Source organism: Pongo abelii, chromosome 19, assembly GCF_028885655.2.
Source record: "Pongo abelii isolate AG06213 chromosome 19, NHGRI_mPonAbe1-v2.0_pri, whole genome shotgun sequence".
Taxonomy (NCBI): Eukaryota; Metazoa; Chordata; class Mammalia; order Primates; family Hominidae; genus Pongo; species Pongo abelii.
This window is the reverse complement of record NC_072004.2, coordinates 7,004,742-7,032,609: the sequence shown is the minus strand read 5'-3', so window position 1 is coordinate 7,032,609 and position 27,868 is coordinate 7,004,742. Positions and strand designations below refer to the sequence as shown.

General features: G+C 47.7%; 1 protein-coding gene across 4 annotated transcripts; it reads left to right on the top strand.

Moving 5' to 3' along the window:
- The first annotated feature begins 3,563 nt into the window (after window positions 1–3,563).
- Window positions 3,564–9,840, top strand: ASGR1 (asialoglycoprotein receptor 1). Of its 4 annotated transcripts, NM_001131984.1 has the most exon segments (9): window positions 3,564–3,739; window positions 4,304–4,443; window positions 5,611–5,727; window positions 5,865–5,960; window positions 6,058–6,129; window positions 8,806–8,892; window positions 8,977–9,128; window positions 9,199–9,305; window positions 9,432–9,840. In NM_001131984.1, coding segments are annotated over 8 exon segments (876 nt in total). In that variant the 5' UTR covers window positions 3,564–3,739; window positions 4,304–4,373; the 3' UTR covers window positions 9,607–9,840.
- Window positions 9,841–27,868: the final 18,028 nt, after the last annotated feature.

The following is a 27,868-nucleotide window of genomic DNA, read 5'->3' as shown; positions in this document are numbered from 1 at the left end:
CCTGACCTCGTGATCCGCCCGCCTTGGCCTCCCAAAGTGCTGGGATAACAGGCGTGAGCCACCGTGCCCAGTCAAAAAATATATTTTCAAGAAAGGCATTCAAATTTATTAGCATACACAGGGATAAACCACAGAGTGATTACCCTAACCAAGGTATATAATCTCTTTTTTTTTTTTTTTTTCCTAGACGGAGTATTGCTCTGTCGCCCAGGCTGGAGTGCAGTGGCTCGATCTCAGCTCACTGCAACCTCTGCCTCCTGGGCTCAAGCAATTCTCTGCCTCAGCCTCCTGAGTATCTGGGATTACAGGCACCCGCCACCATGCCTGGCTAATTTATTTTGTATTTTTAGTAGAGACGGGCTTTCCCTATCTTGGCCAGGCTGGTCTTAAACTCCTGACCTCCTGATCCACCTGCCTCGGCCTCCCAAAGTGCTGGGATTACAGGCATAAGCCACCGCGCCTGGCCTATAACCTTTAATTTAATTTAATTTAATTAATTTATTTACTTATTTTGAGACAGGGTCTCACTCTATCACCCAGGCTGGAGTGCAATGGCACCATCATAGCTCACTGTGGCCTCAACTCCTGGGCTCAAGTGATCCTCCCACCTCAGCCTCCCAAGTAGCTGAGACTACAGGCACAATGGGGTCTTGTTATGTTGCCCAGGACACGTGTCTCAAACTCCTGGCCTCAAGCAGTCCTCCTGCCTTGACCTCCCAAAGTGTTGGGATGACAGATGTGAGCCACCAGATCCGGCCTAACATGTTCTTAAAGGAATAAATGTAAAGGGTGAATGAATTCTCAGAGGGCAGCAACCTACCACTATTGTGGCATAGTTTTGTTTTTAGCTACTTTTTGGTTTTCAGTATTATCTCTGCTATTTTGCAGAGGGCTTGGAAGTTAGTGGCCTGGTACATGGTATCATTTGTTTGCCTTCCATCTCTGACTTCCATTCAAAAGTTACTTGCTTTGCCAAGGGTGGTGGCACGAACCTGTAATCCTAGCTACTCAGGAGGCTGGGGAGGGAGGATTACTTGAGGCCAGGAATTTGAGACCAGTCTGGGCAACACAGTGAGACCCCCATCTCTAAAAAAAATAATAATAATAAATGTTATTGGCTTTGGAGGGTGTTTTTCAGCACTGATCCAAGCACTGCTCCCTAATCAATGAGTTTGGGGAATGTGGTTATAGAGTAGAAATCAGATTTGAAAGCCTCTTACTCCAGTATAATGTGCAAACAGAAAAATGCACATATCATAACTGCATACCTTTCTGCAGCTTTGCAAGCTGAACACCAGCACGGTGTAACCAGCATCCACACCTGGGAGCTGAAGTTCTCCGTCATCCCCGATGTGCCTCTTGGGCTCTTGGCTAGTCACTATGTCTGCGAGGGTGACCACTATCCTTTTTTTTTTTTTGAGATGGAGTGTCCCTCTGTTGCCCGGGCTGGAGTGCAGTGGCACGATCTCGGCTCACTGCAACCTCTGTCTCCCAGGTTCAAGCATTTCTCCTGCCTCAGCCTCCCATGTAGCTGGGACCACAGGTGCCTGCCACCATGCCTGGCTAATTTTTGTATTTTTAGTAGAGATGGGATTTCACTATGTTGGCCAGGCTAATCTCGAACTCCTGACCTCAGGTAATCCACCCGGCTCGGTCTCCCAAAGTGCTGGGATTACAGGCATGAGCCGCCGTGCCCAGTCGGGTGACCACTATTCCGACCGAAATAATGTAGGTTCATTTGCCTGAATAAGCCACATTGTAAGTGATTATATTAGAGAATGTTTAATTAACAGCCCAACAGTCAAGAAAATCACTGGCCATTGTCCCAGCACATGTAAATGACATGGTGGTTGTCAGGACACAGACAAAAGAGGGCACTCACAGAGCTGTCACATTTTATGCAAGAGATGTGTTCCTGAATATCTCACATCATTGAAATCTCTCAAAATTCAAGCCTTGTTTTCTCACTGAAATAACTGTAAAATGGGATTTGGATGACTTCACATTTGGGCCTAAAGTGAGACTTATTATTATTATTATTATTTTTTTTTTTTTGAGACGAAGTCTTGCTCTTGTCCCCCAGGCTGGAGTGCAATGGCGCGATCTCAGCTCACTGCAACCTCCGCCTCCCGGGTTCAAATGATTCTCCTGCCTCAGCCTCCCGAGTAGCTGGGATTACAAGTGCCTGCCACCACGTCCGGCTAATTTTTATATTTTTGGTAGAGATGAGGTTTCACCATGTTGGCCAGGCTGGTCTTGAACTCCTGACCTCAGGTGATCCGCCCACCTCGGCCTCCCACAGTGCTGAGATTACAGGCATGAGCCACTGTAGCCAGCTGAGACTTATTATTATTATTATTATTATTTTTTTTTTTTTTGAGATGGAGTCTTGCTCTGTCACCAGGCTGGAGTACAGTGGCATGATCTCAGCTCATTGCAACCTCCGCCTCCTGGGTTCAAGCGATTCTCCTGCCTCAGCCTCCTGAGTAGCTGGGATTACAGGCATGCACCACCATGCCCTGCTAATTTTTGTATTTTTAGTAGAGATGGGGCTTCATCATGTTGGCCAGGCTGGCCTTGAACTCCAGACCTCAGGTGATCCGCCCGCCTCGGCCTCCCACAGTTCTGGGATTACAGGCGTGAGCCACTGCGCCCAGCCAAGACTTATCTTTAATATTGCCTGATTTCCAAGTGAGCACAATTCAGATTCACATGGCTCTCTCTGAAGCCCCGTGGGGCCGTGAGGGACCATGGTTTAGCATCTCTGGGACACTGGAGCCCAGCTGTGTCAACCGGATGGGATCCTGGCTCTGTGTGATGGGTGTGGTTCTGGGGCCCGAACGCAGTGCCTGGAGTCAGGCTGCTCAGGTTCTAGTCTACCCTTTGCTGCTTCCTTGCAGCATGACCCTGGGCAAGCTCTTACCTTGCAGGGCCTTAGCTTTCTCATCTGTGAAATGGGATGTGCTCTGAGGCTAATGAGAGAAGTTCATGAACGCAGTCACCTGAGGCACACAGTAGCAGTGAGTGGAGGTTTGCTGGCACCAGTCCCAGCGGAGGCTCTCCTGCCTCTCCTGGAACCAAACCCGCCCTCATGCTGCATGGAGGACTTTACTCCCCAGGAGAGGGAAGCAAGTCAGGCCAGAGCTGGGGAGCCTGGGGCTCAGCCCCACAGGAAACTGGGGCCTGCGGCTCAGGTGCCAGGGTCACAGGTCTGGATTGGGCAAGAGCAGAGAACCGGTCCCTCTGATCCTGCTCAGGGGTATTTGGAGACACCAACAGTTCTGGGGAATTTAGAGGCAGGAAGCGAAACGGGGAGGGAGGGGGGATATGGCAAATCCCACCCCAGCCCCTCCTGGCCTGGCACCCCTTCCAAACGGTGCACGGAAGAGTGAGGTGACTGGCATGTGTGGGGGCAACGTGATTCTCCTCCTGGGGAGGAGAGCAGAGGCAACCCATCCCCCACTCCCACCCCCACACTCCCCTAAGTTCCAATCCATTTCCACCTCTGTTTACTGTCCAAAGTCCCGGGCACTGGAGATGCCACGTTTGGCGTGCTTGGACACATAGACACGCAGACACAGAGACACCGGGGCCCAGGGCCCTCCTATGGACCCTGCCCGCTCCCCTCCCATCGTCCACGGCTGTCCACCCACCCCCATTCTCCAAGCTTCAGCCCCCCTCCTTAGTCCGGCATCTGCACAACACTGAAGAACCTGGGAGTCAGACCCTGAGACCCCGAGCAAGTAAAATGGGAAGAGAGGTGGCGGGAGGCTGGCTGGGGGTGCAGGGGTGTGGAGGGAACCCAGGGTGTGTTGGGGGGTGCTGGGTGGGAAACATCAGAGGATGGATTCTGGATGTCAGGCCTCGGAGGGGATGGAGGAAAGAAGAAAGGTCTCGGCCGGGCATGGTGGCCCACGCCTGTAATTTCAGCACGTTGGGAGGCTGGGGTGGGTGGATTGCCTGAGCTCAGGAGTTTGAGAGAAGCCTGGGCAACACGGTGAAACCCCGTTTCTGCTAAAATACAAAAAATTAGCCGGGTGTGGTGGCGTGCACCTGTCGTCCCAGCTACTCGAGAGGCTGAGGCAGGAGAACCGCTTGAACCCGGGAGGCAGAGGTTGCAGTAAGCTGAGATCACGCCACTGCAGTCCCGCCTGGGGACATAGCGAGACTCCGTCTCAAAAAAAAAAAAAAAAAAAAAAAAAAAAAAAAGAAAGAAAAGAAAAGAAAGAAAGAAGAAGGGTCTCCATGATGGAGCCGTCAGTCAGATAGGAGTAAAGAGATGGACCCCTCATTCCTGCTCTAGTCCTGGTGAGCTCCTACCTCAGCCCCAGCCTCAGGCTTGACTCAGTCCCAGGTCCAGCGCCAGCCCTATCATGACCAAGGAGTATCAAGACCTTCAGCATCTGGACAATGAGGAGAGTGACCACCATCAGCTCAGAAAAGGTGAGGGCCACCTTGCCCTGCCTCTGCAAGGCGAGAATTTGGCGGTTCTCCACCCCCCAGCCACAGCTTCTACTCTTGCCCGTGAGCCTGGCTCTCTCTCTGGGTCTGTCTCCCTCCCCCAACACTGGGAAAGGTGTCGGAGCTGCCTCTCTCAGGAGAGGGGCAGGGTGTGGGGTTGGAGTCCCTTTATTGATGACAGGTGCCCAAAGCTTTCCTGTGCCTCCTGGCCCTCGGGGGTGGACCCAGGGGGTGTGGGAACAGCTGGAAGCTGGAGAGATGAGGTCACTGTCGGCTTCCTATGACGAAGTCAGGCCCCCTCTTCCTTTCCCCTTCCAACACCACCCAGGGACCCCGGTCGTGCGTGCGTGTGCGTGTGTGTGTCAGTGATCAGTTTGGTGCAGGGGGGAAAGGTTTCTGCGAAGGGTCTGAGGAGTCTGTGAGGGGGGATGAGGGGTCTCTGACCTGAGGGAGAACGAGACTCTCTTGCTTCAAAAACAAATTCCCCTTCACCCATTTCTTTGTCCTCCGAGCACGGAATTGTTTAGGCTGAGCAAGGATGAAGTTCGTGGGGGATGGGGTGCAGCGCACTTTGACGCAAGGAGGGTCGGCAGCGGAGGAGACCTGGCAGGGAGGGCCCCCTCAACCCTCCAGCTCTCAGGGGACAGGGCTAACGTGTCTCTTCCCCCTACTGGGTGGAAGACTTGAGGGCCTGAAGGGTAGCTATTGCACCTTCTCTCCCTGCACGCAGCCAAAGACGAGTGGAATTCATGGACAGAGAAAGAAACCTTCCTCCTTTCCCCACTTTCAGGGGAAGCAGCGACTCCCAGGCGCGGGCCACTCAATTGCGTTTCAAGGCGCGGGAGGAGGGGGTGGACTGAGGTTCCTGGATTGGCTGCAGTGACGCAGTCATGCCATTAGGTGTCAGCAAAAGCTCAGGGCCTCGGTGGGATGGGGCGGCCCAGCGCTTAGCCCCCTTCCCCAGCCCTCTTTTCTCCCCGATCTCCAGTTGCCTCTGGCCCTGCAGGGTCGCCCACCGCCCGCATTTCTTCATGTACATGGTTCCTCCTAGACTACTAGGGCCGCCTTAACTTGCTCCCGTTTTAGGACCCTGGAGCTGCGCCAGGCCCCGCTCTGTCCCCGCGCTCCTGACACCCCCTCCTCTTGCAGGGCCACCTCCTTCTCAGCCCCTCCTGCAGCGTCTCTGCTCCGGACCTCGCCTCCTCCTGCTCTCCCTGGGCCTCAGCCTCCTGCTGCTGGTGGTTGTCTGTGTGATCGGATCCCAAAGTGGGTGCTCCAGGGGTGGGCAGGGAAGGGGCGACATTGGGGGGTGTTGACGGGGGACCGTGGCGAGGGAGTGGTGGGTGCGGTGGTGGTGGACACAGCGCTCCCATTTTCTTCTCTCTGCACCCTCTCCTGGCCAGACTCCCAGCTGCAGAAGGAGCTGCGGGGCCTGAGAGAGACGTTCAGCAACTTCACAGCGAGCACCGAGGCCCAGGTCAAGGGCTTGAGCACCCAGGGTGAGGGCGCTGGGGCGGGGCTGGGGCTGGGGCTGGGGCTGGGGCTGGGGCTGGGGCTGGGGGGCTGTCGGGAACGCTGAGCCAGTCTCTCCCGCAGGAGGCAATGTGGGAAGAAAGATGAAGTCTCTGGAGTCCCAGCTGGAGAAACAGCAGAAGGACCTGAGTGAAGGTCAGAGAGGGGGTGTGTGTGTGTGCGCGCGCGCGTGTTTGTGTGAGAAAGAGAGAGAGTGTGGGAGTGTGTGTGGATGTGTGTGAGAATGAGAGGGAGTGTGTGTGTGTGTGTGTGTGTGAGAAAGAGTGTGAGAGTGTGTGTGGATGTGTGTGAGAATGAGAGGGAGTGTGTGTGTGTGTGTGCGCGCGTGTTTGTGTGAGAAAGAGAGAGTGTGAGTGTGTGGATGTGTGTGAGAATGAGAGGGAGTGTGTGTGTGTGAGTCCGTGTGAGAATGAGGGGGAATGTGTTTTGAGTGTGTGTATGAGAGCCTGTGTGTGGATGTGAGAACGAGAGGGAGTGTGTGTGTGTGTCTGTGAGTGTGAGAATTAGATGGAGTGTGTGAGTCTGTGTGTGAGAATGAGATGTGTGTGTATGAGTCTGTGTGTGAGAATGAGATGGTTTGTAAAAGAGACTGTGTGTGGGAATGAGAGGGAGTGTGTGTGAGTGTGAGAATGAGATGGAGTGTGTGTGTGAGACTGTGTGTGTGTGTGGGAATGAGAGGGAGTGTGTGTGTGTGAGAATGAGGTGTGTGTGAGTCTGAGTGTGAGAATGAGATGGGGTGTGTGTGTCTTGTGAGTGTGAGTCTGTGAGAATGAGATGGTGTGTGTGTGTGAGTGTGAGAATGAGATGGGGTGTGTGTGTGAGTGTGAGAATGAGATGGGGTGTGTGTGTGTATGTGAGAGAATGAGATGGGGTGTGTGTGTGTGTGAGAGAGTCTGTGAGTGTGAGAATGAGAGGGAGTGTGTGTGTGTGAGAATGAGAAGTGTGGATGGGCGTGTGAGTGTGAGTCTGTATGTGTGTGAGAATGAGGGAGTGTGGGTGTGTGCAAGTGTGAGTCTGTGTTTGTGTGTGAGAATGTGTGTGTCAGTGTATGTGTGTGAGAAAGTGTGCATGTGTGTTAGTGTGTGTTGCAAGTGTGAGGGAATGAGAGGGAGTGTGTGTGCCTGTGAGTGTGAGAATGAGATGGAGTGTGTGTGTGAGGCTGTGTGTGTGTGAGAATGAGAGGGAGTGTGTGTGTGTGAGAATGAGATGGGGTGTGTGTGTCTGTGAGAATGAGAGGGAGTGTGTGTGTGAGTCTGTGTGTTTATGTGTGTGAAAATGAGGGAGTGGAGGGTGTGTGCGAGTGTGAGTCTGTGTGTTTATGTGTGTGAGAATGTGTGTGTCAGTGTATGTGTGTGAGAACGTGTGTATGTGTTAGTGTGTTGCGTGTGTGTGAGAATGTGTGTAAGTATATGTGTAAGTGCATGTGAGTATATGTGTGTGAATGTGCATGTGTGTGTATGTGCGTGTTGTGTGAATGTGCATTGTGTGTGCATGTGTGAAAGTGTGTGTTGTGGATGTGGGTGAGGGTGTGTTGTGTGTGTTGTGTGTAGTGGGTGAGGGTGTGTTGTATGTGTGGGTGTGCATTGTGTGAATGTATGTGGGTGAGGGTGTGTGTGCCTGTGTGAGGGTGTGTTGTGGTTTTTGTGTGTGTTTGGGTGAGGGTGTGTTGTGTGTGTTGTGTATGTGTGTGTGAGAGTGTGGGCGAAGGTGTGTTGTGTGTGTCGTGACTGTATGTAGATTAGGGTGTGTTCCGTGTGTGTGTGTGAGGGTGTATGTTGTGGGTGTTTTGTGTGTGAGTGGGTAAGGGTGTGTTGTGTGTATGTGGGTTAAGGTGTGTTGTGCATGTGAGGGTGTATTGTGTGTTGTGTGTATGTGGGTTAAGGTGTGTTGTGTGTGAGAGTGTATTTGTGTGAGGTGTATTGTGTGTGGGAGGGTGTGTTTTTTGTGTGTTGTGTGTGTATGTGGGTTAGGGTGTGTTGTGTGTTTGTGTGTTTTGTGTGTTGTCTGTGTATGTGGGTTACGGTGTGTTGTGTGTGTGAGGGCGTGTTGTGTATGATGTGTTGTGTGTGTTGTGTGAGTGTGTATGTGAGTTAGGGTGTGTTGTGTCTGTATGTATGTGTGTGTGAGGGTGTGTTGCGTGTCTGTGTTTGGGTGTATTTTGTGTATGTGGGTTAGGGTGTGTTGTGTCTTGTGTGTTGTGTGTTTTATGTGTTGTCTGTATGTGGGTTAGGGTGTGTTGTGTGTGGGTGTGTTATGTGTGTTGTGTGTGTTGTGGATGTATGTGGGTTAGGGTGTGTTGTGTGTCTCTGTGTGTTGTGTGTTGTAGGTGTTTTGTGTGTTGTCTGCGTTTGTGTCTGTGGGTTAGGGTGTGTTGTATGTGTTGTGTTTTGTGTGTTGTCTGCATTTGTGTCTGTGGGTTGGGGTGTGTTGTATGTGTTGTGTTTTGTGTGTTGTCCGTGTGTGTGTATGTGGGTTAGGGTGTGTTTGTGTGTGTGAGGGTGTGTTGTGTGTATGTTGTGTGTTTTGTATATGTGGGTTAGGGTGTGTTGTGTCTGTGTGTGTGTTGTGTGTGTTTTGTATATTGTCTGTGTGTGTGTTAGGATGTGTTGTGTGTCTGTGTGAGTGTGTGTGTAAGGGTGTGTTGCGTGTGTAGGAGTGTGTGTGTGTATGGGGTTCTCTCAGGCCAACTCCGCTGCTGTTTGGGGCAATGCGATGGGTGTTCGGGTTCCAGCAGGAGGATGTGGGGCTGACCTCGTTTCCCTCCCCGTGGTGCCGCATCTCCTCCCGCTCCCCTCCGCCCCATGTCCCCAGATCACTCCAGCCTGCTGCTCCACGTGAAGCAGTTCGTGTCTGACCTGCGGAGCCTGAGCTGTCAGATGGCGGCGCTCCAGGGCAATGGTAAGGAGGCCAGCCCGGCCCGCTCTCTGCCTCCCACCTTCTCTGGGCAGCGCTTAGCCCCTGCGCCCCGTTTCTCCCGCTCAGGCTCAGAAAGGGCCTGCTGCCCGGTCAACTGGGTGGAGCACGAGCGCAGCTGCTACTGGTTCTCTCGCTCCGGGAAGGCCTGGGCCGACGCCGACAACTACTGCCGGCTGGAGGACGCGCACCTGGTGGTGGTCACGTCCTGGGAGGAGCAGGTGAGGACCCGGAGGGTCTGGGAGGCTGGCTGGCCTCGGAGAGATCGCCACCCGCCTCTTCTCTCCTCAGAAATTTGTCCAGCACCACACAGGCCCTGTGAACACCTGGATGGGCCTCCACGACCAAAACGGGCCCTGGAAGTGGGTGGATGGGACGGACTACGAGACGGGCTTCAAGTGAGTGCGCGCCCTCCCTCGGCCTGGGTCCGGCCGCCTTCGCGCCTGGGGCCCTGGGCTGAGGGGTCTGGAGCGACCCGCCTGCGGATCCGACCTCCTGGGGCCCACAGCTGGCTCTGTCCCCAGGAACTGGAGGCCGGAGCAGCCGGACGACTGGTACGGCCACGGTCTCGGAGGAGGCGAGGACTGTGCCCACTTCACGGACGACGGCCGCTGGAACGACGACGTCTGCCAGAGGCCCTACCGCTGGGTCTGCGAGACAGAGCTGGACAAGGCCAGCCAGGAGCCACCTCTCCTTTAATTTATTTTTTCAATGCCTCGACCTGCCGCAGGGGTCCGGGATTGGGAATCCACCCATCTGGGGGCCTCTTCTGCTTTCTCGGGGATTTTCATCTAGGATTTTAAGGGAAGGGGAAGGATAGGGTGATGTTTGGAAGGTGAGGAGCTTGAAACCTGTGGCGCTTTCTGCAGTTTGCAGGTTATCATTGTCAACTTTTTTTTTTTTTTTTTAAGAGTAAAAAGAAATATACCTAAACCTTCTGTGAGTTGTCTGGTTATTGGGGATTCGGAAGCAGGAGTGGGCTGGTTGGCATTACGAAGCCTTGGTGGGCGCTGTGGCATCATGAGAACTGTGTGGGCTTTGTGCCAGAATGGCCAGACTGTTATTTACAGATATGTGAGTTTGGGCAAATTATTGTTCTCTGTGTCCCAGCTGTGAACATGCCATCTTACTGGAGGCCATCCTACTTGGAGCAATAACCCCAGGAGGAGAACCACCCGAATTTTTTTTTTTTTGTAAGATGGAGTGTTGCTTTGTTGCCCAGGCTGGAATGCAATGGCGCGATCTCAGCTCACTGCAACCTCTGCCCCCTGGGTTCAAGCGATTCTCCTGCCTCAGCCTTCCGAGTACCTGAGATCACAGGAGTGCACCACTATGCCCGGCTAATTTTTGTATTTTTAGTAGAGACTGGGTTTCACCATGTTGGCCAGGCTGGCCTCGAACTCCTGACCTCAAGTGATCTGCCCCCCTCGGCTTCCCAAAGTGCTGGGATTACAGGCGTGAGCCACTGCGCCCAGCAGAACCACCCGAATTTGTTGAGTGCTTCAACAACTTCGAATGAAACTCACTGGTGTCCTTTGCATTCATTACAGCAAACAGAAGCAGTGTTCATAGACAGGTAGCAGATACAACAAACACACAACCAAGAATCACCAAACATACTAGGAAAACCAGTACTGCGGAACAGAAGCAACAAAGCGGATAGAATCAACAACCAAGGATGGGAGTTAGGACTAACCGATTCAGACACGGAACTGCGAACGAAAATTGCCAAAGTATTCACCCATAAACAAGACCTCAAGTGATTCCTAAAAGGAGCAATGCTCTGACCACACAGTAAAATAAAGTTAGAAATGAACGTGAAAGTACAGCCAAGAAGAGATCTATCAACATATAATTTTCTCACCATCTTTTTTTGTATTACTTCATAAGTAATTCTGAGTTTAAGAGAAAATCGAAATGAAAAAATCAAGCGATTTAGAAATGAACTACAAGAGTACTACATTTGCTGAAACCGTGGGATGCTCAAAGTAGTTCTCGGGAGAAAATGTGAGTAGAGATAAGCACTTCTATTATTTATTTATTTATTTTTATTTATTTATTTATTTTTGAGATGGAGTTTTGCTCTTTTTGCCCAGGCTGAAGTTCAATGGCGTGACCTCGTCTCACTGCAACGTCCGCCTTCCAAGTTCAAGGGATTCTCTTGCCTCAGCCTCCCGAGTAGCTGGAATTACAGCACCCGCCACCATGCCTGACTAATTTTTTATATTTTTAATAGAAACGGGGTTTCACCATTTTGGGCAGGCTGGTCTCGAAGATAAACACTTTTACTAAAAAACAAGAAAGGCTGACTTGAAATATGCTGTTTCAACTCAAGAAACTTGAAACAGAATAATAAGATAAATCCCCTAAAGTAGAAGAAAAGAACTTATAAAACTATAAGCAGAAATAATGAACTAGAAAATAAAAATGTAGATATGATCAAAAAAAGTAAAATTTGATGCTTTAAAAAGGCAAATAAGGCCGGGCGTGGTGGCTCTCACTTGTAATCCCAGCACTTTGGGAGGCCGAGATGGGCGGATTTCCTGAGGTCAGGAGTTCATGACCAGTCTGACCAACATGGAAACTCCGTCTCTACTAAAATACAAAAAAATTAGCCAGGTGTGGTGGCGGGCACCTGTAATCCCAGCTATTCAGGAGGCTGAGGTGGGAGAATTGCTTGAACTAGGGAGGTGGAGGTTGCAGTGAGCCGAGATTGCGCCACTGCACTCCAGCTGGGGCAACAGAGCAAGACTCTGTCTCAAAAAAAAAAAAAAAAAAAAGGCAAATAAAATAAATATGAAGGAGAAAAAAGGGAGACACAGACATAACTTTAGAAAGGAGAAAGATTACATAAGTAGAGACATAGGGGATATAATTACATAACACTTCCCGATTTAAAACAGTAAAGCAAATACAGTGTTTTTCCTGCCATTATTGTAATTTTTAGGCAAATCTCTTAGAAGCCGGGTTATAACTTTCAAACTTATAAGCAGGAAAAACGAAGAAAAAAATTAAACTAAAGGAAGAGAATAAAGGAGAAAAAAACCCAGAAGAGGTAGATAAGAAAAAACACAAAAGGTTGGTTATGAATCCACATATGTTGCTGATTTTATTAAATGCAATATACCAAGTTATCTTGTTAAAAGACAAAAAAACTTTCCAGATAGAATAAAAAATAAAATCCAACTATATGCCCAAGAGCCACATCTGAAACAGGCTGGAAGCAAAATGATGAAAGACACATGGGTCAAATTCCAACCAAATGACTATCATACGAAGTACACTTTATTTTATTTTATTTTTATTATTTTTATTTTATATATATATTTTTTGAGATGGAGTCTTACTCTGTTGCCCAGGCTGCAGTGCAGTGGCATGATCTCGGCTCACTGCAACCTCTGCCTCCCGGGTTCAAGCAATTCTCTGCCTCAGCCTGCTGAGTAGCTGGGATTACAGATGCCCGCCACCATACCTGGCTAATTTTTGTATTTTTAGTAGAGATGGAGTTTCACCATCTTGGGCAGGCTGGTCTTGAACTCCTGATCTCGTGATCTACCCGCCTTGGCTTCCCTAAGTGCTGGGATTACAGGCGTGAGCCACCACACCCAGCCATGAAGTATACTTTATAACAAAAAGTATTATTAGAGATAAAGAGGATCACTTCCTAACGATAAAAGGTTCAATTCAACAGGAAGATACACCAGTACTAAATATGCATGCACTGAATAACATAGCCACAAAATATGTGAAACAAAAATTTTAGAGGTATAAGAAAACAGACAAGTTTACATTCATAATAGATTATAAAATATCTCAGTAATTGATAGATCAAGCAGACAAAACAATAAGGATACAGATGTTTTAAATCCCAGATTGAACTATTATGATCTAATGGACACATTTAGTACACTGTACTCACCAAATACGAAATACCCCCCTTTTTTTTTTGAGATAAAGGTCTTGCTATGTGGCCCAGGCAGGTCTCAAACTCCTGGGCTAAAGTGATTCTCCTGCTTTAGCCTCCCAAGCAGCTGGAATTACAGCCATAAGCCCCCATACCCAGTGGAATGCCTGTTCTTTTCAAGTATACTGAGACATTCTAAAAAAATTGAGCAAATACCGGGCCATTAATCAAGCTTTAACAATTTCCAAATGGAGGCTTTTCATTATAATGACCAGGAATGTAAAATTCTTCTTCTTTTTTTTTTTTTTTCAATTGAGACAGAGTCTTGCTCTGCTGCCCAGGCTGGAGTCCAATGGTGTGATCTCAGCTCACTGCAACTTGTCTCCCAGGTTCAAGCGATTCTTGTGCCTCAGCCTTCTGAGTAGCTGGGATTACAGGTGCACACCATCATGCCCAGCTAATTATGATGATGATGATGATAATTATTATTATTATTATTTGAGACGGAGTCTCACACTGTCGCCCGGGCTGATGTGCAGTGGTGCAATCTTGGCTCACTGCACCTCTGCCTCTCAAGTTCAAGCGATTCTCCTGCCTCAGCCTCCCAAGCAACTAGGATTACAGGCGCCCACCACCAAGCATGGTTAATTTTTTGTATTTTTAGTAGAGACAGGGTTTCACTATGTTGGCCAGGCTGGTCTATTGCGGGATCTGGCCAGCAGCCTGCAATGCAACGAGGCTTTTTCTTTGTTCCCAGGCAGATCGGCAGGTCGAGAAATAAAATACACACACAAGACAGTGAAAGCTGGGTCCAGAGGGGTCACCGCCTTTTGGTCCTGTGATGCCGCCAATGCACTGGATATACCAGCATTTATTATGAAGTTTAGTGAGGGTGGGAATAGGTTAGTGAGGGATTTAGGGTCGTTTGATTATTAGGTGAGATGGTCACATGGGGATGAAGTAATTCTTCAACATAACATCGGTATGCAGAAGTACAGTATATAGAGATAAGAATATACAATATAGTGTGTGCGTCAGCAATTTCTAACAGAGCCTTAAAACAGAAACACAGTCTATCCCTAACCTATGATTAGCAAGATATTAATCAGCAGTAACAGTTGCAGCAAAAGCTGGTTACAAACAATCCGTGGAAACAGGATGTGAAGCTAGACAACCGGTTAGACCAAAAATTCTCAGACGGGAGTATGCTTTAACCCTAAAGAGGCCTAGAAGAGCTGTGGCAAGATAAGGGCATTTATAACCCTACCTTATCCATATGAACAGGTGCCCCTCATGCGTCCATTTATAGGCTCTCCACAAGGGTCGCATTCCACTCCCAGAGCTATGAACATCTGCTTTTCTGGGATAGGAATCTGGGAGATATGAAACCTCCCTGACTGCATGTCCGTTTATAGGCTCTCTGCAGGGGGAAGCACATCACGCGCTGTTGGCTCATTCTGGAAGCCCAACCTGGCATTGTCTTTACACAATTCTGCATGTAATTTTGTATTTGCAGTAATCAGGAGCATTTCATCTTTATTCCATAGCAATAGTTTCAGGGGGTCTCCCTACACTGTCTTGAACTTCTGACCTTGTGATCCACCCGCCTCGGTCCCCTAAAGTGCTGGGAATGCAGGCATGAGCCACCCATGCTCAGCCAATTTTTGTGTTTTCAATACAGATGGGGTTTTGCCATGTTGGCCAATCTGGTCTCGAACTCCTGGCCTCAAGTGATCCACCCGCTTGGATCCGCCCTCAAGTGTTGGGATTACAGGCATGAGCCACCATGCCCGGCCTAAAATTCTTTTATCAGATATTAGCCTATCAAATCAAATGCAGCATTAAAAAAGATAACATGGCCAGGTGCGGTGGCTCATGCCTGTAATCCCAGCACTTTGAGAGGCTGAGGTGGGAAGATAATGAGGTCAGGAGATTGAGACCATCCTGGCTAACATGGTGAAACCCCATCTCTACTAAAAATACAAAAAATTAGCCAGGCGTGGTGGCAGGCACCTGTAGTCCCAGCTACTTGGGAGGCTGAGGCAGGAGAATGGCATGAACCTGGGAGGCAGAGCTTGCAGTGAGCTGAGATCACACCACTGCACTCCAGCTGGGGCGATAGAGCCAGACTCATCTTAAAAACAAAAACAAAAACAAAAAATAAAAAAGATAACATGTTCAAGTAGTATATATGCCAAGAATTCAAAGATGGTTTAACATAAGAAAAATCTGTTAATATAATAGATTTAGAGAGTACAGAAAAATAGATTAAAAGTGTACAAAAGAAAACAATTACACAATGCAGAAAAAACACTCAGCGAAAGTTCAGCTCTGATTTATGATGAAATCTTTCTGGACTCTGGCTGTTTCTACCTTGTTGCTCCATTGTTTCAATCTGTGGCTTCCATCACATGTTCCAAGATGTCTGCCCCTCCTGTCCTGACACATTCCGGACAGGAGAAAGGGTAAGAGGGAAGGAGAATGGCGTATTCTCTTTCTGTCTATGCAGACACTTCCACCACTTCACTTTATATCTCTTTGATCAGAATTAGTCCCAGGGCCACAGATAGCTGCAAATGGGGCTGAGAAATGAACTTTATTCCATGAGGCCACATTCTAGCTAAAAACACAGGATTCTATTATTGTAGAGAAGGAGTCAGTAAACTTTGGCCCTCACCTGCTTCTGTAAATAAAGCTTTCTTTTTCTATTCTTTTTTTTTTTTTTTTTGAGATGGAGTCTCTCTCCGTTGCCCAGGCTGAAGGGCAATGGCACAATCTCAGCTCACTGTAACATCTACCTCTCAGGTTCAAGCAGTTCTCATGCCTCAGCCTCCCGAGTAGCTGGGATTACAGACGTGCACCACTATGCCCAGCTAATTTTTTGTATTTTTTCTTTTTCTTTTTTTAGTAGAGACGGGGTTTCACCATGTTGGCCAGACTAGTCTCAAACTCCTAGCCTCAAGTGATCTGCCCATCTCAGCCTCCCGAAGTGTTGGGATTACAGGTGTGAGCCACCACACCTGGCTAGTTTTTCGTTTTGTTTTGTTTTATTTTTTTGCGACAAGGTCTGGCTCTGTCACCCAGGCTGGAGTGCGGTGGCATGATCTTGACTCACTGCAGCCTCTGGATCTTGACTCACTGCAGCTTCTGCCTTCCAGGCTCAAGTGATCCTCTTGCCTCAGCCTCCCAAGTAGCTGGGATTACAGGTGCAAGCCACCATACCCTGCTAATTTTTGTATTTTTCATAGAGACAGGGTTTCACCATGTTGTTGCTCAGGCTGGTCTTGAACTCCTGTGCTCAAGTGATCTACCCACCTTCGCCTCCAAAGTGCTGGGTTACAAGCATGAGCCACCGATCCCAGCCTGTAAATAAAGTTTTATTGGAACACAGCCATGCCTGTTTGTTTACATGTCATTTATGACTGCTTTTGTGCAGCAACAGCAGAATCGAGTGGTTATGATAAAGACTGTATGACCTGGTAAGCCTAAAATATTTGCTATCTGGCCCTTTATAGGAGATGTTTCTGGACCCCTGGTGTAGCAAGAAGGGGATAATTGATATTAGGGGTAATTAGAAGCCTCTGTTATAGTGCTATTATTGCTGTTCAGCATCATTCTGGGCATGCTAGCCAAACTGCACAAGACAGAAAAAGACATTAAAAGTTGTAAGAATTGGAAAGGAAGAGCTAAAACAATATGCTCATCTATACAGAAAATCAACACCATCAACAAACAAACAAACGATTCGACCTAATAAGAGGCTTTGGCAGGTGTATTAGTCTGCTATCACCACAATAACACATGAAGAACATACAAGAAGAAACCTAAGTTCTTTCCAAATTAACATATACATTCAACGCAATAAAAATAAAATTTCAATTGATTTTCTTTTTGAGATGGATTCTCCCTCTGTCACCCAGGCAGGAGTACAATGGTGTAATCTCAGCTCACTGCAACCTCTGCCTCCTGAGTTCAAGCGATTCTCCTGCCTCAGCCTCTCAAGTAGCTGGGAGTACAGGCGCCCGCCACCACGTCCAGCTAATTTTTGTATTTTTAGTAGAGATGGGGTTTCACCATGTTGGCCAGACTGGTCTTGAACTCCTGACCTCAGGTGATCCATCTGCCTCAAACTCCTAAAGTGCTGGGATTACAGGAGTGAGCCACTGTGCCTGGCCTCAGTTGGATTTTTAAAAGCAATGCAACAACTTTAAAAAAAATATATGTGGCAAGATAAAAGTCAATATGGGAAAAAAAAAGGAGAAATTGGAGAAAGTGGAAACTAGCCTTACTGGACATTAAAATATATGACAAAGCTATAGTAATAAAAATAGCACAGTAATGATACAAGAATAGACAGATAAACCAATGTTATAGAACAAAGAGCTCAGAGACAGAACTGTGCCTACATGGGAACTTAATATACAACAAAGATAACATCTCAAATTGGTAGAAGAAAGACATTATTGGGAAAACTGGCTCTCTCTATGAAGATAAGTAAAACTGGATTCATACCTAACATCACAGGCAAAGGTGGATGTTGGGTAGATTGAAGACCTAAACATATAACATAAAATCAGAACTAGTAGGAAAAAAGAAAGAAAGAAAAATCTATACTACTAGGAGTATAGAAGGGCTTTTTCCTCTTTTTTTTTTTTTTTTTTTTTTTTTTGAGACAGAGTCTTGCTCTGTCAGGCTGGAGAGTAGTGGCATGGTCTCGGCTCACTGCAACCTCTGCCTCCCAGGTCCAAGCGATTCCCCTTCTTAGCCTCCTGAGTAGCTGGGAATACAGGCGTGTGCCACCACGCCCAGCTAATTTTTTGTATTTTAGTAGAAACGGGGTTTCACCATGTTGGCCAGGCTGGTCTCCATCTCCTGACCTCATGATCCACCCACCTTGGCCTCCCAAAGTGCTGGGATTACAGGTGTGAGCCATTGTGCCCAGCTGAAGAGCTTGTTAAGTAAGGCCTCCAAAGCACATTCCAAAAAGCCAAAAAAAATTTGTGAAATTGCATGAAAATTATAAATTTCAGTTCGGCAGCAATGTATCAGGTAGGCTCCCAGCAAGCAACAGATGGCACACCCAAAAATGGGTAAGTGCAAGATTTCATAATATAGGGACTATCTGCAAAGGTGTGAATAGGCTTAGGGAAGCCACGAGAAATGGAGCAAGAACCTAGGCATCCCAGAGTGGGGTGCTTTTACCACCTCCAGGACCTCAGGGAGAGGGCCTCCCAACAGGAGCTGTAATACTCAGTTGCAGGGGGCAGCTAGCCCACAGCCACTCTGCAGGGAGGAGCCGGGGAGTTAATATCCTCACTTCCCTCTCTTCCTGGAAGAGGGCTGGAAGCCAGATGGTAAGGAAACAATTTGATGCAGTCATACAGCTCAGCCTCCCAGGCCACAGAACAACATGGAGAAGGATAGAGAGTGGATCTGGAAGGACAAATGGAAGACATTCAATACAGAAGGAGCCCGAGATGAAGAAATACACAGGAAACCTGTTGGAAAAGTGGCACCAGGTATAAACAAGCAGCTCACAGATGAGGAAGCCTGGGGTTCTAATGTGCATATGAAGACATGCTTACAATCACTAGTGACTAACTAGAGAAATCAAACATGAGTTAGCCATCTGTTTACACCCATCCAATTGACAAACATTAGGAGGAAGTCAATTGCTGCCAAGGTTGTGGGAGAAGCTGCTGATGGGAGGATAAATTGGAATAGCCATTCTTCAAGATATTTACTGGAATTAAGAATACATATTATCAGGACGGGCACGGTGGCTAATACCTGTAATCCCAGCACTTTGGGAGGCCGAGGCGGGTGAATCACGAGGTCAGGAGTTCAAGACCAGCCTGACCCAACATGATGAAATCCCATCTCTATCACAAATACCAAAATAAGCCAGGCATGGTGGCACGTGCCTGTAATCCCAGCTACTCAGGAGGCTGAGGCAGTAGAATCGCTTGAACTCGGGAGGTGGAGGTTGCAGTGAGCTGAGATTGAGCCATTGCACTCCAGCCTGGGCACCAGAGGGAGACTTTGTCTAAAAAAAAAAAAAAAAAATGCGTATTATCGGCCGGGCATGGTGGCTCATGCCTGTAATCCCAGCACTTTGGGAGGCCAAGGCGGGTGGATCACTTCAGGTCAAGAGTTCAAGACCAGCCTGGTCAACACAGTGAAACCCTGTCTCTACTAAAAATACAACAACAACAACAAAAATTAGCTGGACTTGGTGGCGGGCGCCAGTAATCCTTGCCACTTGGGAGGCTGAGAGACAGGAGAATCGCTTGAACCCAGGAAGCAGAGGTTGCAGTCAGCCAAGATTGCGCCATTGCACTCCAGTCTGGGTGACAAGAGTGAAACTCCGTCTCAAAAAAAAAAAAAAAAAAGTTGACCCCTGAAAATCCTACTTCCAAATACATACACCAGAGAGACTCTCTGACAGGTCCATTATGGGACACTGTGAAGATGTTCACTGCAGTGCTGTTTGGGTAGCAAGGAGCTGGAGGCAACCTGGGTGCCTACTGAGAGCAGAATGCGGTAAACATGTCTGATGGGCTACTATCCAGCATTTAGGACTCGCCTGTAATCCCAGCACTTTGGGAGGCCAAGACAGGCGGATCACCTGAGGCTGGGAGTTCGAGACCAGCCTGACCAACATGGGGAAACCCCATCTCTACTAAAAATACAAAAAATCAGCTGGGCATGGTGGCAGGAGCCTGTAGTCCCAGCTATTTGGAAGCCTGAGGCAGAGCACTCCAGGCTGGGTGACAGAGTGAGTGAGACTCCGTCTCAAAAACAAAAACAAAAACAAAAACAAAACAACAGTGACTAGATATACACAGAACAACATGAATAGACCTAATATCAGCATTAAATGAGAAGTAGAAAACAGAATGCAGTCTAGAACATGACAACGTTGATTAAAGTCAAAAGCCTATGCACACAACTCCACTTCGTAATTTTCCAGGATCCAGCTATTTTCAAGGACATACATCAAACCTATTCAAATGGATTTTTTTTTTTTTTTTGAGACAGAGTTTTACTCTTGTCGCCCAGGCTGGAGTGCAATGGCGTGATCTCGGCTCACTGCAACCTCTGCCTCCTGGGTTCAAGTGATTCTCCTGCCTCAGCCTTCTGAGTAGCTGGGTTTACAGGTGCCTGCCACTACGCCTGGCTAATTTTGTATTTTTAGTAGGGATGGGGTTTCACCATGTTGTCCAGGCTGGTCTCCAACTTCTGACCTCAGGTGATCCTCCCCACTTGGCCTCCTAATGTGCTGAGATTACAGGAATGAGTCACTGTGCCCGGCCTCAAATGGGTTCTTAAGGAAGGGAGGGGAATTCGAGGGTACAACGAGGATGAAGAGGAAACATGAAAATAAGGAAGGGCCTTGAACATATGGATGCCGAGAGCGTGCCTGGAACTGAGGATGGGAGCAAGTCACACCTCACCTCTGTCCAGCAGGAGCAACGCATAGGTGCATCTCAACCCCCACACCTGACATCACCCTTAATGGAGAGAGATGATAAACATTTCCACTAAGCATAGGATCAAGAGAAGGAACTCATTGTCACAGTAGTTCTGAAGGTCGCTCCTGAGAAGAAAATCAGAATAAAAAGATTAGGAAGGAGGAGGTCAGTTTTTGTACATTTGCAGACACTATGTACTTACTATTGTGATGCAGTAGGGACGCCACAGCACCGCCTGCGCGATGTTGTTGTCAGAGAACCTTGAACTGAATCTGATTAGCACTAACTACCAGCTTATTGGAAATGCAGTGGGAGGGGAACATCCACACAGGCATGCATGCCGTCAGATCCAGAAGGCGGAAGATTTTTACAGCCAACTTACGCTTTCTTCAACAACAAAAAAAAATGGTAAGAAACAAAAAAAAGAGGGGCCAGGTGCAGTGGCTCACACCTGTAATCCCAGTACTTTGGGAGGCTGAGGCAGGGAGATCACTTGAGCTCAGGAGTTCGAGACCAGCCTGGGCAACAACCCTGTCTCTGCAAGAAATACAAAAATTAGTTGGGCGTGGTGGCGTGTGCTTGTAGTCCCAGCTACTCTGGAGGCTGAGGTGGGAGGATCACCTGAACCAAGAAATGTCAAGGCTGCGGTGAGCCGTGATTGCACCACTGCACTCCAGCCTGGGCAACAGAGTGAGACCCTGTCTCAAAAAAAAAAAAAAAGCAATAGGCTTAGATGAAATATTTGCAATATTTATAACAATTAATTAATATCCAGACTGTAAAGAACCCCTACACAATGACAAGAAAAAAACAACAACAACCCTTTGGAGAAATGAGCAAAGAATATTATAGTAAACATTCATCATTTGTATTTTAGAGAGCCCTTTATAATGTGCATACTTCAGGGGGCGCCAGTAGCCACAGAACCATATTCTTCATCTCTCCCCCACCCCCCAGTGTAGCAGGAGCGGGGTGGCATGTGCCATGGGTATCACCCACCTGGCAATCTCTCCCAGAACATTGAGTCTTGAGTGTATGATACAAATTTGTAGAAATAGTTGGGAGGTCATGTGTAAGATTTTTTTTTTTTTTTTGAGATGGAGTTCCACTCTGTCGCCCAGGCTGGAGCGCAGTGGCTCAATCTCGGCTCACTGCAACCTCCACCTCCCAGGTTCAAGCAATTCTCCTGCCTCAGCCTCCCAAGTAGCTGGGATTACAGGCGCCCCCACCACCACGCCCAGCTAATTTTTTGTATTTTTAGTAGAGACATGGTTTCACCATGTTGGCCAGGCTGGTCTTGAACTCCTGACCTCAGGTGATCCGGCTGCCTTGGCCTCCCAAAGTTCTGGAATTACAGGCGCAAACCACTGGGCCTGGCCCGAATCTTCTTCTTTATTGCTTCAAGTTAACTGTGCTTGGGGGATAAAGGGAGGAGTCTGAATTTGTGGTGAAGCAGATAGGGGGACACTGCAGTACTGTGAAGGAGTTACAAGCTTCTTAGAGGTATTAGAGAGAGGTTCCACACCTAAGGCTGAAGAATGCAGGGTTACAGCAGGACCCGTGTGTGTGTGTGTGTGTGCGTGTGTGTGTGTGTGTGTGTGTGGTGTGTGTGTCTACTCCAGGCCAGACTGGTCCCAGCTCTGCTCAACAGCTATGTAGAGTGAGTGTGATATTTCTTGGCAATGGGGAAACCAACTGGTTCAAGTGATTCTCCTATAAAACTCAATTGCCTCACTATGAGCCAGAATCCCATAGGAGGTCTGCTTTAGTTTGGGTGTCTCCCAAAAGCAGAGCCTGAGAGAAGGACTTGAGGGAGATAGTTTTCTTGGGAGCTGATTCCAGAAAGCAGGAGTGAAAAAGAGGAGGGAGTGAGATGGGGAAGGAGGAAAGCCCAATAGGGGTGCATTGTCAAGGCTGCTGCACATTTTGGGTGATGGGGCTCACCAGCATCTCCAAGCATACAGAATGGTTGATCTGAAGGAGGGGTGGCTGAAGGATTTACCCACCAGCTTCCATTCCCCATGGGCATGAACTCCCCAGCAGGTCTGAGCTGTACTCCTGTCGGCTGAGCAAGCTCCTGTTGGTGCTAGAGAAAGCCCTGGGGCAGAAAGTGTGGCTCATGCTTGAGGAGGGGTATTTTCAGCACAAGGACCTGGTTGAGTTCTGATGGAACTGTCTAATTCTGTTGTGGCTGAAATCAGCGGGTCAAGAGGGTGCAACATGGGACACCGGAGGTGCCTACTGTAAGACCCCACACCCAATCTCCAGTAAGAATCTGGGAATGCACAATAGCAACCAAACCATAAAACACCCAAGAATGAACTGAAGAAGTGTGCGAGATGTGGATGAGAACAACCATAAAACTCTAATGGGCCGGGTGCGGTGGCTCACGCCTGTAATCCTAGCACATTGGGAGGCCGAGGCGGGTGGATCACGAGGTCAGGAGATCGAGACCATCCTGGCTAACACGGTGAAACCCCATCTCTACTAAAAATATTTTAAAAAATAGCCGGGCATGGTGGCAGGCGCCTGTAGTCCCAGCTACTCGGGAGGTTGAGGCAGGAGAATGGCGTGAACCAGGGAGGCGGAGCTTGCAGTGAGCCGAGATCACGCCACTGCACTCCAGCCTGGGCGACAGAGCGAGACTCCATCTCAAAAAACAAACAAACAAACAAACAAAAAACTCTAATGAAGGCCATAGAAATACTTCATACAGTCAACTTATTCTTGACTACGACGTCTCTATATTGCTATGATGTCAAGTTTCCCTAGATTGAGCTATAAATTCAAGGTTATGCAAATGAAAATTCTTGGGCAATGTCTTTTTGCAATTGGACAAAATGAGCCTAAATTCATCTAGAAGACTAAACACGTGAGAGTAGCCAGCAGAAAAAATTTAAAAGAACAATAATAAGGGGACTTGTCCTATCAGATGTTAAAATATATCATAGGTTGAAGGGGGCCTACCCCTCCACACCTGTGAGTATTTCTCGCAAGGTGGAGAAGAGAGACTGAGAAAAGAAATAAGACACAGAGACAAAGTATAGAGGAAGAAAAGTGGGTCCAGGGGACTGGCGCTCAGCAAGTGAAGACCTGCACCTGCGCTGGTCTCTGAGTTCCCTCAGTATTTATTGATCACTATCTCGTATTTATCTCTACTATCTCGGTGAGGGGAATGCGGTGTGACTATAGGGTGATAGTGGGGAGAGGGTCAGTAGGAAAACACATGAACAAAAGACTCTGTGTCATAAATAAGTTTAAGGAAAGGTGCTGTGCCTGGATGTGCACGTAGGCTACATTTATATTTAACTTTACATAAACATCTCAGAGCAGTAAAGAGTAACAGAGCAGTACTGCCACCATGATGTCTCGCCTCCAGCCATAAGGCGGTTTTCTCCTATCTCAGAATAGAACGTATGCTCGGTTTTACACCGAGTCATTCCATTCCCAGGGACGTGCAGGAGACAGATGCTTTCCTCTTATCTCAACCGCATAGAGGCCTTCCTCTTTCACTAATCCTCCTCAGCACAGACCCTTTATGGGTGTCGGGCTGGGGGATGTAAGGTCTTTCCTTTCCCACGAGGCCATATCTCAGGCTGTCTCCATGGGGGGAAACCTGGACGATACTCCTTCCACAGTGCATTGTGTCTCTGGTTAATCAAGAATGGAGAATGGCAATGACTTTCACAAAGCATACTGCCTGCATACACATTTTTAACAAAGTGCATCCTGCACAGCCCTAAATCCCTTAAACCTTGAGTGAATACAGCACATGTTTTTGTGAGCACAGGGTTGGGACAAGAGTTACAGATTAACAGCATCTCAAAGCGGAACAATTTTTCTTAATACAGATCAAAATGGAGTTTTTCTTATGTCTTCCTTTTTCTACATAGACACATAACAATCTGATCTCTCTTTCTTTTGCCCACAATAGATCTACATAATTAAAACACACTTGGCACTGCCATAGGGATGGGCAGAGGAGTCAGTGACATGGAATAGACTCCAGAAATGGATCCAGGGAATTAGTTGAGGGTGTCTTGGCTGTAAGTGACAGAAATTCAGTGAGAACCAGCTTAACTAATAAAGAAGGGAAGAAGTTATATGAAAAGACACATGGCCTGGGCGCAGTGGCTCACGCCTGTAATCCCAGCACTTTGGGAGGCCGAGGTGGGTGGATCACCTGAGGTCGGGAGTTCAAGACCAGCCTCACCAACATGGAGAAACCCCGTTTCTACTAAAAATACAAAATTGGCCGGGTGTGGTGGCACATGCCTGTAATCCCAGCTACTTGGGAGGCTGAGACAGGAGAATTGCTTCAACCCAGGAGGTGGAGGTTGCGGTGAGCAGAGATTGTGCCATTGCACCCCAGCCTGAGCAACAAGAGTGAAACTCCGTCTCAAAAAAAAAAAAAGAAAGAAAGAAAAGAAAAGAAAGAAAAGAAAAAGACACATGCATGCATATGTTTATTGTGGGCCGATTCACAATTGCAAAGATATGGAACCAACCTACATGCCCATCAAGCAATAAGCAGATAAAGAAAATGTGGTGTCCAGGAGCGGTGGCTCACGCCTGTAATCCCAGCACTTTGGGAGGCTGAGGCGGGTGGATCACTCGAGGTCAGGAGTTCAAGACCAGCCCGGCCAACATGGCGAAACCTCCTCTCTACTAAAAATACAAAAATTTGCTGGGCTTGGTAGTGTGCGCCTACAGTCCCAGCTACTTGGGAGACTGAAGCAGGAGAATCACTTGAACTTGGGCGGCAGAGGTTGCAGTGAGCCGAGTCGCACCACTACACTCCAGCCTGGGCGACAAAACAAGACTCTATCTCAAAAAAAAAAAAAAAAAAAAAAAAGAAAGAAATGTGGTATATATACACCATGGAATACTACCCAGCCATAAAAAGGAACAACATAATGTATTTTGCAGCAACTTGGATGGCGCTGGAGGCCATTATTCTAAGTGAAGTAACTCAGCAATGGAAAACCAAACACCGTATGTTCTCACTCATAAGTGGGAGCTGAGCTATGAATATGCAAAGGCATACAGAGAGCTATGATGGACTTTGGAGACTCAGAAGGGCTGAGTGGGGTGGTGGATAAAAGCAGGGGTGTGGAATTAAAAACTACATATTGGGTACAACGTACACTACCCAGGAGACAGGTGCACTGAAATCTCAGACTTCACCACTATTCAGTTCATCCATGTAACCAAAAGCCACTTGTACCCCAAAAGCTATTGAAATAAAATAGTTTAAAAAAAGAAAGGAGTTTATCAGAAAGACAGCAGAATATCTCAGGGGTCTCTGGGCTGGGTTGCAACTGGGCCTTGTGTCAAAATGGGGATGGGTGCTTTTTCAGGGACCTGGGAAGTTTTCTCTGTGCTTGAGCTCTACCTCCTTGAGAGGTTCAGAGGCTCTGCCTCACTTTTTCCTCTTATAGTGGACTGGCTTCTCTGCTTTTCAATCCAAATCTTTTTTTTTTTTTTTTTTTTTGAGACGCAGTCTTGATCTGTCACCAGGCTGGAGTGCAGTGGCACAATCTCGGCTCACTGCAGCCTCCGCCTCCTGGGTTCAAGTGATTCTCCTGCCTCAGCTTACTGAGTAGCTGGGACTACAGGCACACGCCACCATGACTGGCAAATTTTTGTATTTTTAGCAGAGACTGGGTTTCACCATGTTGGCCAGGATGGTCTCCATCTCCTGACCTTGTGATCCGCCCACCTCGGCCTCCCAAAGTGCTGGGATTACAGGTGTGAGCCGCCGCGCCCGGCCTCAATTCAAATCTTTACAACACTCCTGAATTTTTTTTTTGGTTTTTAATTTTTTCGTCCAACCTAAAATGTCAAACTCCTGAGTTTTATAGCTTGCAGATTCTCCCTACTCCTCCCAGCTCTTTTTTAAAATTAAAGTGTTAGATTTATTTTAACACACCTGAATTGAGTGTTGAAAGGTGAAACAAATGCACAAGAACATATATGCAGTATTTCAAAGAGGAAGTATTTTCAAAAATGATGCTGTAGAAGAGATAAAGAATGTAATAATGGGGAATAGTTTAATCAAGAAGTTCTTATGACATTTGATTTTCAACCATATGTAAATACAGCAGTCTCTGAAGAATTTGGCAAAGATTTTTTTTTTCTATTTTCAGTCTTTTAAAGTAGATACAGATATGCTTAGGATAAAGCTGACTTTAAGAGCACACAAAAGTTGAGCACAAAGTATAGGATGAAATTCAGACATGCAGAGTGATGAAGAGGAAAAGATATGGAGTAGGTGCCTTCAACAGAAAACTGACCATCCAGGGCGATTACCTAATAGTCTCTCCTCTCCCTTTCTTTCTCTTTCTTTTTCTCTCTCTTTCTGTCTTTTCCCCCCAAAGTAGTGGGAAAGACACTGATTGGCTCTGTTGGATCAGCTGACTAACACTGGCCTGATCAATTGCAGCCAAAGGTCACGGCTGCCAAGGTGACCGCATGCGAAGGAGGGGAGGGCTCACAGAAACGTGGAGGCGGTGTTGGGGGTGGGATGTGGCGGAGTGAAAGCCAACAGTAGCCATCTCCTACAAGCAAGTGCATATAGGAATTCAGTAGCTCACCAAGGAGGAGTTTCAACTCAGAGGAGGAGAAAAGATGAGTAAATGGTGGGGCGTGGGACATTGCTATCCAATCCATTGATCCCATCACTTTTTTTTTTTTTAACATTTGATGAGGATAATAATGTACTTCTTTTTTCTTTTCTTTTTTTTTTTTGAGGCAGTCTCGCTCTGTCGCCCAGGCTGGAGTGCAGTGGCGCGATCTCGGCTCACTGCAACCTCCGCCTCCCGGGTTCCCGCCATTCTCCTGCCTCAGCCTCCCGAGTAACTGGGACTACAGGCGCCCACTGCCACCACGCCCGGCTAATTTTTTATATTTTTAGTAGAGACGGGTTTCACCATGTTAGCCAGGATGGTCTCGGTCTCCTGACCTTGTGATCCGCCCGCCTCAGCCTCCCAGAGTGCTGGGATTACAGGCATGCGCCACCGCACCTGGCCAAATAACGTATTTCTTATGTGTGATCTTTCTCAGTTCTGAATGCCTGGGATAATACTTCTTAAAAATTCTTTTTCTTTTTCTTTTTTTTTTTTTTTGAGATGGGGTATTGCTCTGTCACCCAGGCTGGAGTGCAATGGTGCCATCTTGGCGGCTCACTGCAACCTCCACCTCCCAGGTTCAAGCGATTCTTCCACCTCAGCCTCCCGAGTAGCTGGGACTACAGGTGCGTGCCACCATGTCTGGCTAATTTTTGTATTTTTAGTAGAGATGGGGTTTCATCACATTGGGCTGGCTGGTTTCGAACTCCTGACCTCGTGATCTGCCCTCCTCGGTCTCCCAAAGTGCTGGGATTACAGGCGTGAGCCACTGTGCCTAGCCAAAAATTCTGGCTAAAGGGTTATACTTCATACTAACTGAATAAAGAAATGGTAGAATCAGTACAAAGAGCTATGGCTCCTTTCCTATGAAATAAGAACTCAAGAACTTCTTCCCTCCCCACCTAAAGTCGCTTGCTTTTCCATAAATAAAACCTTTCAAACAGCCACTGAAT